The sequence below is a fragment of the Martes martes genome (genome assembly GCF_963455335.1).
Source record: "Martes martes genome assembly, chromosome: 6".
NCBI classification, from domain to species: Eukaryota; Metazoa; Chordata; class Mammalia; order Carnivora; family Mustelidae; genus Martes; species Martes martes.
In genome coordinates, this window is record NC_137893.1 from 46,342,573 (window position 1) to 46,363,196 (window position 20,624).

At 35.4% G+C, this 20,624-nt stretch overlaps 1 protein-coding gene across 1 annotated transcript in view; it reads right to left on the reverse strand.

The window, feature by feature from the left end:
• DOP1A (DOP1 leucine zipper like protein A) overlaps window positions 1–20,624 on the reverse strand; it is a 104,606-nt gene that overhangs the window by 45,542 nt on the left and 38,440 nt on the right. The window contains exons 4-10 of the mRNA XM_080806957.1: window positions 16,674–16,844; window positions 13,930–14,119; window positions 10,631–10,729; window positions 4,580–4,679; window positions 3,722–3,831; window positions 2,701–2,809; window positions 1,159–1,279 (exon numbers count right to left, since the gene is read on the reverse strand). Of these exons, the coding sequence (XP_080663083.1) occupies window positions 1,159–1,279; window positions 2,701–2,809; window positions 3,722–3,831; window positions 4,580–4,679; window positions 10,631–10,729; window positions 13,930–14,119; window positions 16,674–16,844 (900 nt within the window). The remainder of the gene's footprint in view (window positions 1–1,158; window positions 1,280–2,700; window positions 2,810–3,721; window positions 3,832–4,579; window positions 4,680–10,630; window positions 10,730–13,929; window positions 14,120–16,673; window positions 16,845–20,624) is intronic.

The window sequence follows — 20,624 nt, forward strand, 5'->3', positions numbered from 1 at the left end:
GAAAAACAATACTGTAAATTGTTGATTACTGAAATTAAAAGATTACTGAAATTCCATCAGAGAAAAATAAATTATTTCAAATGGGGAACTATAAAGCACCCACCTACCTACCATCTCCTGCCAACCGTCCTAACAATTACAACAGTTGTTTTTATATATAGTGAGGTACTATCAATACAGCTAGCATATTATAGCATGAAAGACTAACTGAATACTCTATAGGGCAATACAGATTATCAGGCAGAATACAGAATGAAATCGAGTACCAGGGTAGTCAATATTAACTTCTCAAACAAAAATTACAGGAATATTTATCAGAAATCAAAAACTGTCTAAAAATTTTTTAATATGTAAAACTGTGTTTTAGGAAAGCCCAGGTTATCTCCAAAGCCCATGAAGGAGACACAAATGGAATGCAAATTAAGTAAAAGAAACTATAGTCTTGAAACCTTTGTCATAATGATAGATGAGACTGGAAGACAGGCAGGCTGCTGAAAGTAGAGAAGAAATGAAAAAGTAAGACCATGTCAACATGAATCTACAACTGACTTGGAGAAAAGCATATACTAAAATTACATGACTTTCCCCAGGGATTAAAAAATACATATATTTATATATATATACCTGTAAAAAGAAATAACCATAACTTGAAAAAAAAAACCAAACCTGTTGAAAGAACAACTGGTGCCCTTTGACTCATTTAACTCTATGGTCAATCTTTATCTGAACTATAATTCGGTCTCCTGAGTGTGCCAAGTAACCAAGACGCACAACCCCATGCAAACAACCAGGCCTAGTACCAAGCAAGGTACAATTTTCATCCCCAACTGACATGTGGCAGTTAATCACTTCTGAGTTTGGAAAGTGTGAATAAATTGCCTGGAATCTGTATCTTCACATTAATTGCTAAACTTCAGTATTCTAACCAGACAGATTGAGAACCAACCCTGGAATGTGGTGGTTCTACTGTATAGTAGCCAGGCTGTAAAATGCCTGTTTGAAAGATCAGTGCAGTTAATTATGAGAGTTCACATTGCCAAATACAGTCATATTTAAAATCAGATGTAATCATTCAGAATAAAAATTTCATAGAGTAGTGTCTACTTCATGAATAAGTGAGAACATCTTTATATCATGCTTAGGTTTCTGGTAATCCACCTGCTTAACTGAGTATGATCCTTGCTGAAGGGTGGCTCCATTTGAAGATCCAATTCTGCTTTGCACTGAGAATATAATGTTCTAAATACTTCAATTAGGACATCTTCCAGGATTACAGGTCCTAAAATTAACATACATATTAAAGACAATAATTAATTAGCATTGACAAATCAGGATTACTTACAAATTGGCCTGATCACAGGATGCTTTAAAACTAGTATTTTGAGGGGTGCCTGGGTGGCTCAGTGGGTTAAAGCCTCTGCCTTCAGCTCGGGTTGTGATCCCAGGGTCCTGGGATCAAGCCCCACATGGGGCTCTCCGCTCAGCAGGGAGCCTGCTTCCCTTCCTCTCTCTCTGCCTGCCTCTCTCCTTACTTGTGATCTCTATCTGTCAAATAAATAAATTAAAAAAAAAAAACCTAGTATTTTGAAAACAAAATTTTTTTTTTCTGGAAGCTACACTGAACTTCGCATTTTGAGCTGAACAAATGTTTGCTAAACAACAGGCTGACATAACAAAAATTACAAAATCAAGGAAGTGTGTTTTGGCAGTTAATAGCAATATCTTTGAAAAAGTTACTTAACTTCTCTGAGCTCTGGTTTCCTCATTTAGAATGAAGATAATACCAAACTTACAGGGCTGTTACAGGATTGGGAAAAAATATTTGTAAGGTGAGGAGCATAGGTCCCAGAATACAGTGAGTATTCAATAAATATTTATATTAGTACTAATGTTATTTTAAATGATACAAAAATGCACAAGGCAAATTTTGCTACAACAGATGCTAATCTCCTTAAAAATACTTCTGGACTTCATCTATTAACACACAATAGCTAAAATAAATTCTCAAAGCCAACAATGCAACTCAAATTATTTTTATATTTAAAATTCTTCATTTATATTTTAAGAGTTAGTGCGAAGACATGAATATTTGCTAAAACACTTGCATGTAACTTAGTAAAATTACATACTTTATTTTTCACTTTATTGTTTCTAATATTTTTGGTTTTTCTTAATTTCTCTCTCACTTGCCATAACTAACTTCCTAATAGAGATATCTAATATCTGGGAAATATACAAAGAAGATAGGGAAAACATACAAAACAAGGGGGATGTGGGGAATCAAGATGAGGGACAGAACCCAGATATGTTTGTCCAGTCCTTGAATCTTGTGAACTCTAAGACACAGTCATGACAAATCATAAATGCTTTAGTAACTTAATCAGGATTAAGAAGAGCTTAGATAGTATCTTTAAGATGACTCCTCCATTACATATAGAGTACAAGGTAAAATATATACAGTATATGTATAGTACATACATAGCATAAGATAAAATATAAGAACATATGGCTTGGATGTATACATCTGTATCTTCTTAATGTTCTACAGTAAATTTGAGGTAAGAAATTGTTGAGAACTTGTATTTGAAAGTCACCTCAAAATACAGAAATTTCTCTATGTAATGACTTTGTCTTATTTCTATTATGAAACAGTACAAAACAACCACACATGATCTTATGCCCTAGGACAGTATATATTACCTAGCTCAGGTTTGTCAAGTAAACTGATTAAAATACGAAAAGGTTTTAGATCCTGCATTAAAGTGCTCTCTTCTCCAAATCCATTCACTTGTAAGATCCCCACCATTGCCTTTAAAAAAGAAAAAGTATATTAGTCATTTAAATAAACAGATGCAAAGACGTTTTCTTAAGAAATAATTTAAGCATGACCATAATGGAGATTTACATCTATTGTTTTTCTGAAGTTCTTTGAAGTTAGCTTTTTCCCCTGCCAAGGGGGGGGAAAAAAGTTAATATTCAATTGTCTTGAGGGAAAAAAAGAGTGCTTACATTTTCTCTAGAAAAAGAGTGAAAAAGTTAAATAAAAAATCTAAAAAAATAAATTTATGAGTTATTTTGACTTTTCGCCTGAAAGATTAAAAAGTTTCTATTTAATATCATCATCAACAGGGCCCAAAGTATGCCACAGTACCATGACAGTGTCTGCTACTATGCAATTGTCTTCCCACTGGTAACTCAAAACTGTATTCTTATAACCTCACTCATTTAAAAATGCTTCAAATACCATGTATTTTCTATTTGTTATAAGTTACCTTTAATATCTCATAATTAAAGTAAAAATAATATAAAATAAAACTATGGCTCATTTTAAGCTTTCCATTACATAGTAGTTTTACCACATTTAGATTCCTCTTGCAACCCAAATTTCCATGAGACTTCAGAGGAAAAATAACACAGGTCCTAGCTCATTTTTGGAAGAGCTCCAATTCATAGGGCAGACAGGTGAGAAGATGAAACTATATATTAATAAAGTCATGAGAACAAAGTTAAGAAAAAATTTCTTAACTTACAGAGTCTATCTTAAGATTACTTACTCATTTTATTGTAATCATTTGCTCGTTACAGTCATTCTTAGGATATTTGTGAGTCTTATCTCCACCCCTCAATGATGAACTAATTCAGGCAGGACCTTGTCTTAGACTTGCTGAGTAACTCCATTGATCGGGGGGTAACCAAAAAATAAAGTGAAAGCATTCATTACCTGGACCAACAATTCTTTTGAAAAGGTAGTGAAATAGTAAGTGGCATGTTCTTCAGGATTACTGTGTCTTGTGCTTCTGGGTCCTATGATAGCACCGTTGTTATCAAAACCTCCATGGAAACAAACAGCACAAAAAATTAAAATGGAATTCTCAAAACTGTTGTTCATTAAATATCAAAACAGCAAATATCTCAAAAACCAGCACCAAACACTTACCAATTAGTAGCCCAATCAATGTCAGCAAGAGAGATCATTTTAGATAGTTTAATAAAGGGAAATCAATTCAATACATAAGTATCATAGTATTCTTCTAGCATTATCCTCTCTTTTTTTTTCAATCTTACGAAGAGTGAAATAACTGAAGATTCAGAAAATCCAAGAAAAATTACATTGTAGCTTTTCACTCTGGGCAGTAAGGAGTTGTGAAGACAGGCCAAACACTCACAGAAAGTATGGAAGAACAAAGAACTTACTGCTTGAGTGCGAGACAGGTAAGGAACCATGTGCAGGGTAATAGTAATTGTTCTGATTCCTCTGATGACTTCAAAGTCTTAGAAATTATGTTATTATTTCATTTATTAATTTATCTTTCTTTGTCTACATACTCACAGTATAACAGCCTCAATTTATAAGAGAAAAATCTTGTCAAAGGAAACATGACTTATGGTTTAAAATAGCCTCTTTTGTTTAGAAGATTTTGAAATTTCTTCATATAATATACTATTTATATTTTTATTGTTTATTTAGGCAGACTACAAATTTCTTCATTTAGGACATACACACAACTTGATAATACTTATGTATGGCAAATTTCCCTCTGTCTTTCCTCAGCTAAGACCATACACATCAAACACCTACCAAGAAGCCATGCGTAAAGTCTCCGGTTCAGGGACATATCCCTCCTCAGTACTACGTGAAGGGCTGCTGACAAGATCCTGATCATATCTGGTCGAGTGGCCTGAAAAAATTAGAAATGTGGTTGGACTTAATCATACATTCCTGGGGCGCCTGGGTGGCTCAGTGCGTTAAGCGTCTGCCTTCAGCTCAGGTCATGATCCCAGGGTGCTGGGATCGAGTTCCACATCCGGCTCTCTGCTCAGCAGGGAGCCTGCTTCCTTCTCTCTCTGCCTGCCTCTCTGCCTACTTGTGATCTCTGTCTGTCAAATAAATAAATAAAATCTTAAAACACACACACACACACACACACACACACTCCTTTCTTTACCCTTTAAAACAATCTCACCTTGCAATATACTCAGAATGTTAGGGCTTAGGAGGTAGTTTCATATAGGACTGATATGACTGTTCAAACACAGGAATGATTACTTCCATTTTACAGATCAGGAAAAATTACTGATTTTACAGATCAGTAAGAAAAGGTAGCACAGCTATTTAGTTGCATAATTCAATTATTTTAATCTCCAGTTTAAAGTTCTTTGTCCTATCCAACATTAGCAAGATCTGACATAAAACAATCAAACAAAAATGGAGCAAAATGGAACAGATTCAAGAAAATCATAGTCTTTCACATCCATATTGGTGTCAACTGCTGGTAATTACATTAGAAGCTCACTATCTTCATCAATTCCAAGTCTTTCACTTCCTAACCTTTTAAACAGTTTTATGTCTTTCAAACATATAGAAAAATAAAGAAAACAATATAATGAATGCTTTTGTACCCACACCCACCTTTAACACATCTTATTTTTTAAATTTTACTCCAGATCTTCTAAAGAGAAAATTCATTTTTTTCTTTTCCTAACAGCCTTAATTAGATGTTCAAAAAATGATTTCCTAATGAAGGTCTGGTTTTAGCTAAAAGTGGTGAAGTTAAAAGAAAAATAAAAGGAAGGCAGTTAATTAAATAGCTATTAATTTTAAGAATATTATTAGATAATCACTTTAGAATAGAATCTTGGAATCTGAACATTAGAAGGTAATGTGGAAATCAACTAGTCTAAAAATCACTCTAGAATAAAAAACCAGAGCCTCACGGGGCCTGAGTACTTAACCAAATTCAAATACCTGGTTAGTGACTCACCTGAATAGAGAATGGACTTTTTTTTTTTTTTGAGAACAGACTTATTAATCATTGACTTGTCAACTTTTCAGTACTATGCTCCTTGACAGTAGTGGAAAAGGATTCACCCAGCTTATTTGTTTTAAAGGAATCTTAGAAATTTAACTGAGATGTTACAGAACACAGATCATCAATAGCTGAAAAAGTGGTCACTCATCTGATTTTTATTAATCTAAGCAATTCTAAGCAAAGTGTGGTTCCTGATACTCGCAAACCTGTGAGTACCTGAGCACGAACAGAAGAAATACAGCAGTGGCATCTACTGTACTTGGAGGCAGGGGATTTTTTACTCTCATGTACTTACAGTAAAATTAAAAACAAAGGGAAAAAAGTCAGTTTCACTTAGGAATGTTGTAAATGAAGCAGAAAAAAGTTTATTTTGTTAAATACTAGCCCCTGCACAGAAGTCTTTTAATATTGTGGAATGAAATGGGGAGTATACACAAAACACTTTGACATTACATGACGGATATTTTGAGGAAGAGCACCTGCGTGACTGTTTGAATTGTGAGGTGTACTACCCATTTTTGTACCACTTTTACCTGAAAGAGGGACTGATGATACAAACTACAATTATTCAGGCTTGAATACATGGCAGGTATTTTCTCAAAAATAAAGTGAGACTGTCAGTTCAAGAAAAACAATTAATACTCATCATTACAGATAATAAATTTTGAGCTTCATTTTTCATCTAATTTCCAAGAGAAAATTAGAAGTGTTTTCAAGATTTTATTTTTAAGTAATCTCTATACCTTACATGGGGCTCAAACTTAACCCCAAGATCAAGAGTCACATGCTCTACCAACTGAGCCAGTGAGGCACCCCAAGAAAATTAGAATTTTAGAAAATCTGTATTTGGCTCAAAATAGTACATACTGAATTAAATTAAATCAGCTTGAAAGCTTCCCAATACCTAAAAAACTTTGCCCATGAGATTGGTGGTAGTAGTAAGCAATGTGATAGTCTGTTATTGTGTTGATCTCTAGAAGATCTGCATAATTCACTGAAGTAGCATTTCCAAATAACCAATCATGATGTTATAAAAGCGTGTCTGGGGGTATCTGGGTGGCTCAGTTGGTCGAGCGACTAACTCCTGACCTCAGCTAAGCTCTCGATCTCAGGGTCCTGAGTTCAAGCCCTACCCCATGCCCAGCAAAGAAACAAAACCTTATTTGGGTAAAAGATGTATTCAAAGTACAAGACAGATTAGCAGATTTTCATGAAACAGAATATGAAAAGTTCACTGATTTGGTTTCAGATTCCATATTGCAATTAATTTTCTTAGAACTACAGCTTACTGAGTTTTGGTGTAGTATAGAAGAATATGCTGTTTTAACAACAACAACAAAAGACTGCTGAAACATTCCTCTCTTCCAATTATGTATTAGTGAGAGCAGATTTTTTCCCATATATTTCAACCGAAAGAAAAAAATCATAAGACTGATCGCAGAAGCAGATTCTGCTCTGTACTATTAGACCAGACATTAATTTGTGGAAAAATAAAACAATGTTACTCTCTCTAGTCACCAATTTTTTTAATGTGTTGGCAGAGTTACTTTATAAAATGTTATCTAGACAAACATGATAACTTTGTTACTGTTATCTTTATTTCTATTTATTTATTTTTAAGATTTCACCTATTAATTTGAAAAAGAGAGAGCACAGAGGGAGAAGCAGACTCCCCGCTGAGCAAACAGCCCAACTTGGGACTGATGCCCAGGTCCCCAAAATCATGACCTGAGCTGAAGGCAGATGCCCAACTGACTGAGTCACCTGTTACCTGTTGTATTTAAATGAATTAGTAAATATTTAAAAATCTCTCAGTTTTAATTTCTAATGATATAACCTACATCAGCAAAAGAATTTTTTTAGGATCCTCAATATTCTTTTTCAAGATTTATTTATTTTACAGAGAGAGCGAGCAAGCAGGCACACACATGCAAGCAAGCATATGAGCAGGGGAAGGAACAGACGAAGAAGAGGGAGACAATCCTCAAGCAGACTCCCCACTCAGTGGGGAGCCCAAAGTGGGGCTTCATCCCAGGACCTTGAGACCCTGAGATCACTCCTTGAGCCAAAATCAAGAGTCGGACACTTAACCAACTGAGCCACCCAGGTGCCCCAGGATCATCGATTTTATTTATTTATTTGAGAGGTAGAAAGTGAGAGAGAGCATATGAGCAGGGGGGAGATGGACATGAGGCTTGATTCCAGGACCCTGAGATCATGTCCTAAGCCAAAGGTAGATGCTTCACCAGCTGAGTCACCCAGGTACCCCAGGATCCCCAATATTTTTAAAGAGTGTAATAGGGTCTTAAAACTAAAGCAGTTGAGAATTGCTGATCTAACATCAGATATGAAGATTACAGATATTTTCACAAAATCCTGAAAAGTACGAATGTCTTGGGGTGCCTGAGTAGTCAGTTGGTCAAGCATTGGACTCTTTTTTCCTTTTTTCTTTTTTTCAAGTGTTGGACTCTTGATTTTGGCTCAGGTCACGATCTTAAGGTTGTGGGATCAAGCCCCATGTCTGGCTCCATGCTCAGCAGGGAGTCTCCTTCTCTCCCTCTCCCTTCCCCTCTGCACATGTGCTTGCTCGCCCTCTCTCAATCTCTTAAATAAATTAAAAAAAATTTTTTTTCTCAAAAAATACAAATGTCTCCCAATCATATTTTGAAAACAAAAACAAAACTTCTCTTTAAAAAAAAATATGTATTTTATTTATTTTAGAGAATGTGAGCGTGTGGGGAGAGGGCAGGGGCAGAGAGAGAGGAAGAGAAGCAGACTCCCCGTGGAGTATGGAGATTGATATAGGCTGCATCTCAGGACCCTGATATCATGACCTGAGCTGAAATTAAGAGTCGGTTGCTTAACTGAATGAGCCACCCATGCACCTTCCCCTCTCCCAAACTACTCTTAAGAAAGTAAGAAGTCACTTCTTGATTACTGTTGACATTACCACACATTTCTAATATGGAATTATTAGAGATTGGGCCAACTTTCCATGAAATAAGTAGAGAGATTCTAGGAACCCATTAACTGCTGAAGCTATTAACAGCAATCACTTTTGGGACAATGTAATGAAGGCTCTCTTAAGTTACGATTACAATTAATATTTGCTTAAAATTTATTATATATAAAAGATTTGGAAAGAGGAAATGTGGGGAACAAAGATGATTTGTCTTCATCCCTATTCTCAGTAATCTAAAAATCCAGTAGAGTAACAGGGGAAAGATGTAACTGGGTGTGGGTAGGGTACCTATCAAAAAAAAAAAATTAAACAGTTATTGGTTTTATTATACAAATTATAAAAGATAAGGCTTAAGAAAATCTTCTTGGCTGGTATATTAAAAAAGTACCGAAGGAAATTCAGCTAAACAAAAGGTTGAGAAACACTGGTCTAATGAGATTACAAACTAAATTCTTCCCAATTTAAGTCTACCATGACTTAATCCCTCAGATCTTGCTGAGTCACCTATCAGTATACTGAAGGACTAATAATGCTGAATGCTTAGAAGGGAAGAAAACAATGGGAAAGCTTAAGAGTAAAGGTCAATACATTTTTTTTCAATAAAGACCCAGGTAATAAATATTTTAGGCTTTTAAGCCATATACATTACTTTAGCATATTCTTCTTTGCTTTCTTTTATGAATCTTTAAAAAAATCGAACTCATTACTACCCGATGAGCTGTTTGCACACCCTTGTACTGATAAATTTAGACTATGCTGATGTCCCAGCAGGTGTTTGTGAAAAGCCAGAGGTAGAATAAAAGACTCTGGTTTAAGGGTGGAAAATCTCAGAAACAGCAAAGCAGACAGTTTATGTTCCATTTAGGGACAATAGGCAATGAAGTGTGAAATTCTTCAATTATTAATAATTCAATTTCAAACTGAATAAAGTAATAAAGAAAAATGTGAGCATGACAGATAATGAAACTTCACTAGTTATCTACTAACCATAGTTCTTACAAAACCCCCAAATAATAGTCTTTTCTGTTAATGACTTTTTAGAAATAAACATCCTTTTCCAAGGTAGAAATTTTCCATCTTATTACTTTTGTTCTTCCATTCTGAATATTCACATATTGGTGTTCTACATAACTCCTCATCAAAGTTTAGAACTCAAAAGAATTCAGACTACCTCTTTAAAAATGAAGACACTGAGGGGTGCCTGGGCGGCTCAGTGGGTTAAAAATGAAGACATTGATTACATTTTCACCAATGAAACACTTCACTCATGATTTGTTAACTGTTCTCATTTGTAATAAAAGTACTAGAGAATGTCACAGTAACTGAATATTTGGCTTTCAAACAGCCAACTCTGCTAAGAGTTTGACATACATCACCAAATCGCCAAACCAAGAAAAGGTAAGTTACATCAGGACAGACATAACAGCTGAGCAGAAGGCCTGGGTCTCAGAGTCCTGCCTCACTCAGAGCTAGCAATGATTATCTCTTGTTTCTTACAGGTTAGAACTCTTTTTAAAGGTATGAAATAATCTATTTCCATTTCCATGTTCTTATGCAAATCAATAAACTTCCCCCCACCCCCTACCCCCAAATTTCCACAAATTCTACTCCTTAAAAAAGGAACTGTTGGGGGCACCTGGTTCAGCTGGTTAAGTGTTCATCTCTTGATCTCACTTCGGGTCTTGATCTTAGAGTTATGAGTTCAAGCTCTGCATGTATTGTATGTAGTATGTATTGCACTTACCCATTCATAAAACAAAAGAATTCAACTTAAATCCAACTTAAAAAATAACTACACATCAGGAACCTATGATTTTCCAAAGAATTCCTTATATTAATATCATTATTAATGTTTTACCTGACTCATGTGGAATGGAAAACAGAAGAGTATGAGGTCCAGCGTGCTTCTCTGTACAAGTACACTTGAGTCCTGCACTGAAGTACTTACTGCTTCTACCTGAAATAAGAGAGCCTTTAGTATCTACTGCCTGTTACACTGGGAAAGATTTACCATGCAAGTGGAACACTTCATTTTCCCCAACAGACAGAAGTATCCTTCTCAGTTTCTTATCACTGGTTAAATGTAGTTACAGTATTTGGAATAGGTAAATACATTACGATGGTTTAAAAAAATTAAGGTACACAAGAGTATACACAGCAAAAAGTTCTCTCCCACACTTGTCTCCCAACCACTCAATTTCCTTTTTTGCATGCAACCAGTATAACCAGTGAATATTTCTTACGAAATTTAAGTGCATATAAGTGCATATATCCCAAATTTTGCCTTTTTCTTTTAATAACAGATCTTGGAGATCTTTCCTTAACACTGTATACAGAGATTCATTATTTTTTTTTTATGGCTAAAGAAATACTCTATTTCATAGATGAATCCTAATTTTTTAACAGGCTTCTGATGAAAGATATTTCTGCTATTTGTAAATATTTGCTATTGTAAATAATGCTGCAATATACAGATATACAAGTACTCTTATAGGATAAATCCCTTGAAATAGAACTGCTGGGTCTTGGGGTATATGCATTTGCAATATAAATAATGCAATGCATTACCTTAAGGTTATATATATTTATATTCCCACCAACTTTGTGTGACAATTTCTATTTTTCCATGTTTACCCATGTGTGGTTTTTTTTTTCATTTTTGCCAATCTGATATATGAAAGTTGGCATCCCAGTGTAGTTATATTTTTATTTCTATCATAAGTAATGTTGAGCATCTTTTCATATGTTTGAGTTAGTTTTATTTCCTTTAGGTTATCTGTTCAAATCCATTTTTATACTTATTAATATTTGCCTACTTATTTGTAGTAGCTCTTTGAATAATATGGAGGATAGTCCTCTGTGATGTGTTACAAATAGTTTTCCAATTATGTCGTTTGTTTTTTAAAGAAATAAAAAAGTGACTTGCTTAAAATTTCCATTAAGTTATTAAAAGGAAATGTAACAATACATTTTAAAATCTGCATAAAAATGGTATAGTTGTTTTGGAAAATAGTTTGGTGGTTTCTTATAAACTTAAACATACACTAAAAGATGATACAGGAATAACTGTTTGTGATCTTGGATTAGATAAAATTTCTTAGAAAATATCTAAGACCAAAAGCACAAATGCCGAAAGATAAAACAGATAAACTGGACTTGATCAAAATAAAAATTTTCCTGCTTCAAAGGACAGTATTAATAAAGGAAGAAGACAAGTCCATAGCATGGGCAAAATAGTTTTAAATCATATATACAAAGGTCTTAACATCCAGAATATATAAAGAACTACAATTCAACAACAAAAAGAGAAATAACACAACTTAAATAACAGGCAAAGAATTTGAGGAGACACTTCTCCAAAGAAGATTTAAAAATTACCATAACCATAAGAAAATATGTTCAATATCATTAGTCATTAGGGAAGTGCAAATCAAAACAATAATATTTTACACCTGCTAAGGTATCTATTAACTTACATGTCAATGTTCAGAGCATTATTGATAATAGCCAAAAAAATTATCTGATGGACAGACAAAATGTGGTATTAAACACACAATGCACTATTATTCAACCATAAAAAGGAATGAAGTATTGATACCAGCTTCAACATGGATGAATATTAAAAATATTGATAAGTGAAAGAAGTCATTCATAAAAGGCTATATATTGTATAACTGCATTTGTATGAAATGTTCAGAATAGACAAATATATAGGAACAGAAAGATTAGTGGTTGCCAGGGGCAAGAGTGAGGGAAAAACATGGTGTGATTAATGACTATGGGGTTTCTTTTTGAGGTGATGAAAATGTTCTAAAAATTAGATAGTGATAACTGCACAACTTTGTGAATATACTAAAAACCACTGAATTAGACAATTCCAAAGGATAAACATTATGGTATGTGAACTATACCTCAATAAAGTTGTTATTTAAAAAAAGGTAAATGTATCTTTACCAAGTGAACCAGGAATCCCATTCCTAGGTATTTCCCCAAGAAATAAAAACATAGGTCTCCACAAATAACTGTATGCAACTGTTTAAAGCAGCTTTATTCATTATTGCCCAAACGAGAAACAAATGTTCATTAACTGGTGAATGAATAAACAAATCGCAGTACATTCATGCAACATGATACTACACAGCAAAGCAAAGAACACACCACTGATACGCGTAAACATATGGATGAATCTCCAATGTGTTCTACAAAGTGAAAGAAACCAGACTTAATGGCTGATACTGTATGATTCCATTTATATAGTATTCTGGAAGAAGTACAACTACAGGAACAGATATCAGACCAGTGTTTGCAAGGGCCAGGGAGTATAGGAGAAGAGAAATAACTACAAAGGGGCCCAGAAGAACTTTTGGAGTGATGTAAAGTCTTTATTTTGATTGTAGTATTGGTTACTTGACTGTAGGCATCTATCCAAATTCATAAACAGTACACACAAGTTGTTATTTTCCGTGTATGTTAATTAGAGTTTAATACATGTAACCAAAAATCTGCATAAAAATCTCAGTCATTTTATAATCACATAGGAAAAAAGTGCAGGATGATTAACCATAATTTTTAAAAAAAAACTTTTCATAGTGACCTTTGAGGGTTTGTTTTTTACTCCTTGCTAATTTTCATAGTATAGCACTCTAGAGACAGAAAAGGATTCCTTCTGTTCTTAATCTAGGAATTAAAAAGTATAAGCAATCAATGTGATTTTTTTGGGTACCATCTTTCACCATCTCCTTTGGTTCTATATCTTGTACAAATTCAAAAGAGATTCTGGCTGTCACTTTGTTGAAAATCCATCTTTCCTATAATGGAAGCTATGACTGAAAAGGTCTCCTTTGGAATGATATAATTAATGTGGCTATGTTAACAGAGATCTGATCAGTTAGCAAGATGGTAATAAAGACCATTTATTTGCTTGAATAACAGCTGAAGATAACATATAATCATTAATTCCTTTTCCATGAAAAAAATTTTTTGACGCTTTTAAAAACAATACTTAGTGACTAATTTGGTCTTTAAGTTTCCTTGATGAAAAATGTAAGTTCCATGGAAACAGGAACTCTGGTTGTGGCACAATTCTCACTATCTGTCTGGAACAGTGTGCCTAGCTCTAAAGAAGTAGGTTATGTGAGCAATCATACATAGACATACCATTAGTTCAATATCACTGCCAATTATATAAAGTTGATCTTCCATGGAAAGCTTCCTGTTCAAATGGGCGAGGACATATGTGATTCCTGGTAACCGTACAGCAGGACTGGTAAGGAGACTACCCCAGAGGGCACTGTAGAAGGCTGACTGGTCCACTGCAGCAGCAACCTTTTCCAACAAGGTGTTTGTTCTGAGGTACAAAACAAAGTGGCTTAAGAAGACAAGCATTTAGTTTCATGTTGTTAAAAAGAAATTCTTCTCCTCCAGAATGTATGAAAGCATTCACACTACTGTTCAATGCTTTGCCCTGGACACAAGTGTGATAGACTAGAAGTATATTCTCCAAGAGGACTGGATTTCAGTCCTGGCTCCCCCATTTACTAGCTGTGTAATTTGGAAAAGTCACTTAATCTTTCTTCAGTTCCACGTCCTGATCTGTAAAATGAATCTTCAGTCCTACACATCTTAGTTAACAGTAATCCTACAGCACAATATATTTTCTGTTGAATTTCTATGAAATTTTTTTTTTTAAGTAGGCTCTACACCCAGTGTGGAGCCCAACATGGGGCTTCTTGACCTCATGACCCTGAGATCAAGACCTGAGCTAAGATCAAGAGTCAGATGCTTAACCAAATGAGCCACCCAGGTGCTCCCCCTGTGAATTCTGAAAGGACGTTCTCCAAATGTTTCCTTCTCTTTGAAATCGTATTATGTAATTCACAATAACTTTGAAAGTTTGCTGGAGATTCTCGCAGGGGAGCACAGCTACTCATACAGCCTTGACCAAAGAATGGTTCTCCTCTATTGTGGAAGGCCGTCCGCTTTGATCAAGCACACAGCTTCAGGAGGGACACACATAGAACAGTGAAGGAAGAAGAGGACACCTGCCTAGCCAGCCAGGTCAGTTGAATCAACCCTAGTGATCCATGGGGTGACAGATGTCACACCGAGATTGCCCTCACATCCTGCAATTCATAAAACTTTAATCAAACAAAATCAAAGATGCATTATTGCTTTATTAAGGACTATATTTAAAAATAAATTACTTTTGATTTGTTTCAAGCAGAGAATAACATAATACCTAAAAATGTATTACATTGTAGTATAGTAGAGTCAGAATCAAAAGAATCTGATGATGCATTTTACTGTTTACTTGCTATGTGATTTAACCCAACACTTTACTCCCTCATGGCCTTAATATATCTTTGGATTAAAAGAACATGGTTATAAATCCCTTTATTAGAATTTGTGTAGAATAACTGCTAAAACATAATGCTACAATCTGAGTATTTATGTCTCCTCAAAAGTCATGTTAAAACCCTATCTTCCCAAAATGATACCAGGAGAGGCAGAGCCTTTGAGAGGTGCTTAAATCCTGAGGGTGGAAATTTCATGAATGAGATTAGTGTTCTTATGAAAGAAATCCCACAGAACTCCGTAGTCCCCTCCACTGTGCGAGGACCAGGGAGGAGGCTCCAGTTATGAACCAGGAAGAGGGTGTCACCAGAACATGACCTTGCTCATCCTGATACTAGACTTCCAGCCTTTAGAACTGTGACAAATTAGTTGTTTATAAGTTACCCAATCTGAAGAATTTGGTATAGCAGCTCAAATGGACCAAGACACATAATGAGACAAATCAGAGATACCACACTGATAAAAATCGTTATGTTAAATTTTTAATTGTGACTAACAGACTTAGAAAGTGTTTCCCTAGAATATAACAATTAGAAACAAAACTCAGCTGTACACTAAATGAAATTACATCGTATGTTTCTAAAATTGTAAGCAAGTGAGTAAAAAAGTTAACAAAAGAAAATGATGTTTTTAGGCATAAATTTTATTTTCTCCAAGTAGTTGAGGAAGGTAATCCTGTATTTTCAGGATTAGATTCTTATCGCATTATAGAAACATATGAACCAAAATAAAATAGAGTGGCTGGTCAATACACCAGAATAAATTATTTAAATTCAAATCATTAAGTGTACTCTTAAAATAAGCTTGGCATTTTCTGTTTTTGTCACCTCAACTCACAATTTCCTTTTTGGTAAGAATATTAGTAACTAGCTACTAAAGATAGTTAATGCCATCATGCACTGTCTATAACTATACATTTCCTAAGAAGCAGTAATAGGCTCCAAAATAGATTAGTTCATTTTCTTTAAGAAGTTAAAATATCAAGAGCATCATGTCACAGCTAGTGAAACAGCACTGTACTTGGTGTTAGGGTCTTTTCCATCGCTAATAACTTAAAAACTGTTAACACATGGTCCAATTTCCCATTCTTTTATTCATCTAAGTTCCTACATATTGATTATTTTAAATTATGGGTTGCAATTTTTTGAGTAACTTATATGTGCTAGGACTTGACTAAGTGATTTTATTATTACAGTAACAGAATGGAATAAGTACTGTTTGTTTTAGAGATGAAGAAACTGAATAAAGTTCTGAAATGTTGAAAAGCTTTTCTAAGCTGCCTGGTGTCTGTTGAGCCAGGATTTGAACCCAGTCCATCTACCTCCCAAGTTTGTGTTCTTACAACCTACCTATATTTTCAGTGCAATACACAAATTAGATACATACTACAATATTTTTTTTAGTTGTTATAGAAACCTTCAGGTCATATATTGAAGTGTTTAGAACAATTAATTTTTGTGATGTTAAAACATTATTGAACCAAGGATGCTTGCTGACAAATCTATAACTTTGCTTACTTAGTTACACTAATAACAGTACCATCTTACCTCTCATAGTACTCTGATCCTTCTTCTAAGCCAGGCAGAATGCCAGTTAGCAATCCTTGTAGACCAGGCTTCAGTGTTTTACCCAAAGGCAGGTAATAGATCTCATACAAACTTAGCAATGTTGGTTTCACAGACATGGCAGCATTTGCAAGAAGAGGAAATAACCCAGAACTATTTAAAAACATAGAAACAAAAGGGGGTGGGGAGAAGCAGATTAACTACAAAACATTAATTCATATGTACCTACATATACATGTAAATCTTGATTTATATTTTGATGAAATAATAAGTTCTCCTAATCAACTCAAAATGATATCCTCTTCTACATCAATTTAATCAATCCAGGTCTCTCACCTAAGCCTCATATTCATAAACCCAGTGGCCACCCAGCTATTTTACAAAGACTTCAAATTTCACAATTTCAAAATATGGCATCATTATCCATCTGGCTGACCGAAAATTATAAATTTAGGAGTGATCCTTGACTCTTTTAAAAAAATCTTCTCCTCTAACTTGTACTCAGTCACCAAGTTTTCTCTCCACATCACTCTTCTAGATACCTCTTTGAATACTGTAAATCATCTCCATCTCTACCAGACTTTTCCCCAGAAGACACAACTATTATGTAGCACTCAATCATCCTGACTTACCAGGTACTGCTTCAGTATTGCCCTGAAGTAGCTGTCCTCAGGAAAACCTTTCACTGGCTTTCTTTTGCCTTTCAGATCAGTCTAGTTTAATGTAGCTTTTAACATTTTTTGATGTTTTGCTACTACACACCTGTACAGCCCACATAAGCTCACCAATTTCGCTCTTGCACCTTCTGCTCCAGCTATACTGAAGAATTCCTTTCAGATTTGTTTGAGAACCTTCCATGCTCTTTTTAGTGTCTAGGTCTTTCCATTTGCTGGTCCAATAGGTTTAATTCCTACTCCTTTACTTCACCTTTTTGTTGTCCAGTGACTTTCTAGACTTTCAGGAATTAGCCTAAGTCATTTCCTGGAGCAGACTGTCTTCAAATTAGACTAGGTTAGGCTTCCTGTTTTGTGTTCCCATAGTATCCAATACTTATTGAGTATTTCTTTTTTTTTTTTTTTTTTTTTAAAGATTTTATTTATTTATTTGACAGAGAGAGATCACAAGTAGGCAGAGAGGCAGGCAGAGAGAGAGGAGGAAGCAGGCTTCCTGCTGAGCAGAGAGCCCGATGTGGGGCTCGATCCCAGGACCCTGGGATCGTGACCTGAGCCGAAGGCAGAGGCTTTAACCCACTGAGCCACCCAGGCGCCCCTTATTGAGTATTTCTAATAGGCAGCTCTGTAAATATCAGAAAGCAAGGGACCATGACTATCCTTTTGTTTCTGTATCCTAAGGTCCTAGCACCAAGTCCTCTTGCACTTAAGTGCATAACAAAAACATAAAGATTCTCTTGCTACTAGTTTATATAGTAAATAGAGGTCATCAAGAGAGAACTCTGTTTCCCACTTTTCTGCCTCCAACTTTAGGTAGTCTGATCTAAATTTAAAGTTGAAGCCTCTTCAAAGCTACTTTCCTCCATAAGCACCAGGGCCCAATGCTGGCTTTTGCCAAGGTCCTGCTTCATCCACTTTCCTTTTTTTCCTCCTTTAACTTCTCTCTCTCTTTCTTTTTAAAAAGATTTTATTTTTTAAATAATCTCTACACCCAACATGGGGCTTGAACTTACAACCCTGAGATCAAGAGCTGGATGCTCTACCAACTGAGTCAACTAGGCGCCCCCATCCTATAACTTCTGTCCTTCTTCCACTTACATCTTTGTCTTTCAACACAATTGTGTTTAATCTTATTCAGTGTACCTGGGTGATCTCAATTATTTTCAAGTCTTCAACTGCCACCTAAATGCCGACTGCTGTAAAATCTCTAGACTAAGGTCCAAATTTGTCTTACCAAAAGCTGACTACATATAATATTTCATGGTACTCAAACTGCACATCCAGCCTTCTTAGTAACACTGCTGTGTACTGCATCATGTTAAGAAAAAATAAGCTTAAGGGGTGCCTGGGTGGCTCAGTGGGTTGGGCCTCTGCCTTCGGCTCATGATCTCAGGGCCCTCGGATTGAGCCCCACGTTGGGCTCTCTGCTCGGTGGAGAGCCTGCTTCCTCCTCTCTCTCTGCCTCCCTCTCTGCCTACTTGTGATCTCTCTCTCTCTCTCTCTCTGTCAAATAAATAAATAAAATCTTAAATAGAAAAAAAGCTTAAAGCAGCAATATGGCATTTTGCCATATAATAGTTTGTTCAACTTTAAAAGTATTTGTATATAATTATGTGCAACCATACACCTTGAGATTAACAAAATTACAAATGAAAAACATAAAGTCCAACATTAATATAAACTTTAGTTTTTAAATTAGCTGCACTTTGAAAAACTATAGACTAGCAATATAATTTCACTCTATGATGTGTAAGAATGTCTGCTAGATCTAGAAATGTTTTCCTAGGTGTGGTATTATAGAGATAATTTACTATTCTGGTAACATCCTGCTGAAAAAATCAGATACACTGCAATTTTGTAAAATAACTGTTTTTTAAGGTAAAATTTGTGTTACTGAAGAGTTGAAAAGGAGCAGGCATGACTTATAAAGTCCTGCATTAAGAAAGGAAAATCTACCATCTCTGAAACTAATAATACACTAAATGTTAACTAAATTGAATTTAAATATAAATTTTTTAAAAAGAAAGGAAAATCTATCAGTTATTAGAGAATTACATGCAACACGAATTCAGAAATTCTTGGCTTTTCTTTTAAAGTGCTGTTTTTTGGAATGCAGTATTTATTATTATTAAAAATAACCACGACATCCCTGCAGAATTTAAAGAAAAAACATATATGCCCACTAAAGCAGACCAGCAAAGCTAAAAGTTTGTTTTCATTTAAAAAAAAAATTTTTTTTTATTTTAGCATTGTCTGGGTGGCTCAGTTGGTTAAAGTGTCTGCCTTTGGCTCAGGTCATGATCCTAGGGTCCTGGGATCAAGCCCGCATGTTAAGCAGGGAGTCTGCTTCTCTCACTCCCTCTGCTGCTCTCCCTGCTTGTGGTCTCTCACTCTTGCTCTTTCAGATAAATAAATAAAATCTTAAAAAAAAAGATTGATTAATTTAGAAAGAGAGCATGAGCAAGGGGAAAGGCAGAGGGAGAAAGAAGCAGACTTCCCATTGAGTGGGGAGCCTGAAGTAGGGCTCCATCACAGGACCCCAAGACCTGAGCCACAACCAGAGGTTGAATGTTTAACCAACTAAGCCACCCAGGTGCCCCAAATTTGTTTTTATTTTTAATTTTTTTTTCCAAAGATTTTATTTGAGAGAGAGAGAGAGAGAGAGAGACAGATGGCGGGGGTAGGGGGAGAGGGACAAGCAGACTCTGCACTGAGCATGGAGCCCAATGTGGGGCTCCATTTCATGAGTCTGAGATCATGACATGAGCTGAAATCAATGTGGCTTGTTCAACCGACTAAGCTACTGTGGTATGCCTAAAAGTTTGTTTTTAAAAAGACTAACAAGGGGCACCTGGGTGGCTCAGTGGGTTAGGGCCTCTGCCTTCGGCTTGGGTCATGATCCCAGGGTCCTGGGATCGAGCCCCACATCAGGCTCTCTGCTCAGCGGGGAGCCTGCTTCTCCCTCTCTCTCTGCCTGCCTCTCTGCCTACTTGTGATCTCTGTCTGTCAAATAAATAAAAAAATAATAATAATAAAAAATAAATAAAATAAATAAAAAGACTAACAAAACTGATAAACCCTTGACAAGACTGATCAAAGGAAAAAAATAAGGTCTGAGTTACCAATATCAAGAGTGAAAGAGGAAAAGTGGATATGCATATGGGAAAGAAACTGGACCCTTATCTTACGCCACACATAATAGTTAACTTGAAATGGAGTGGAGACTTAAACATAAGGCTGGAAACCATAAAACTCTTAGAAG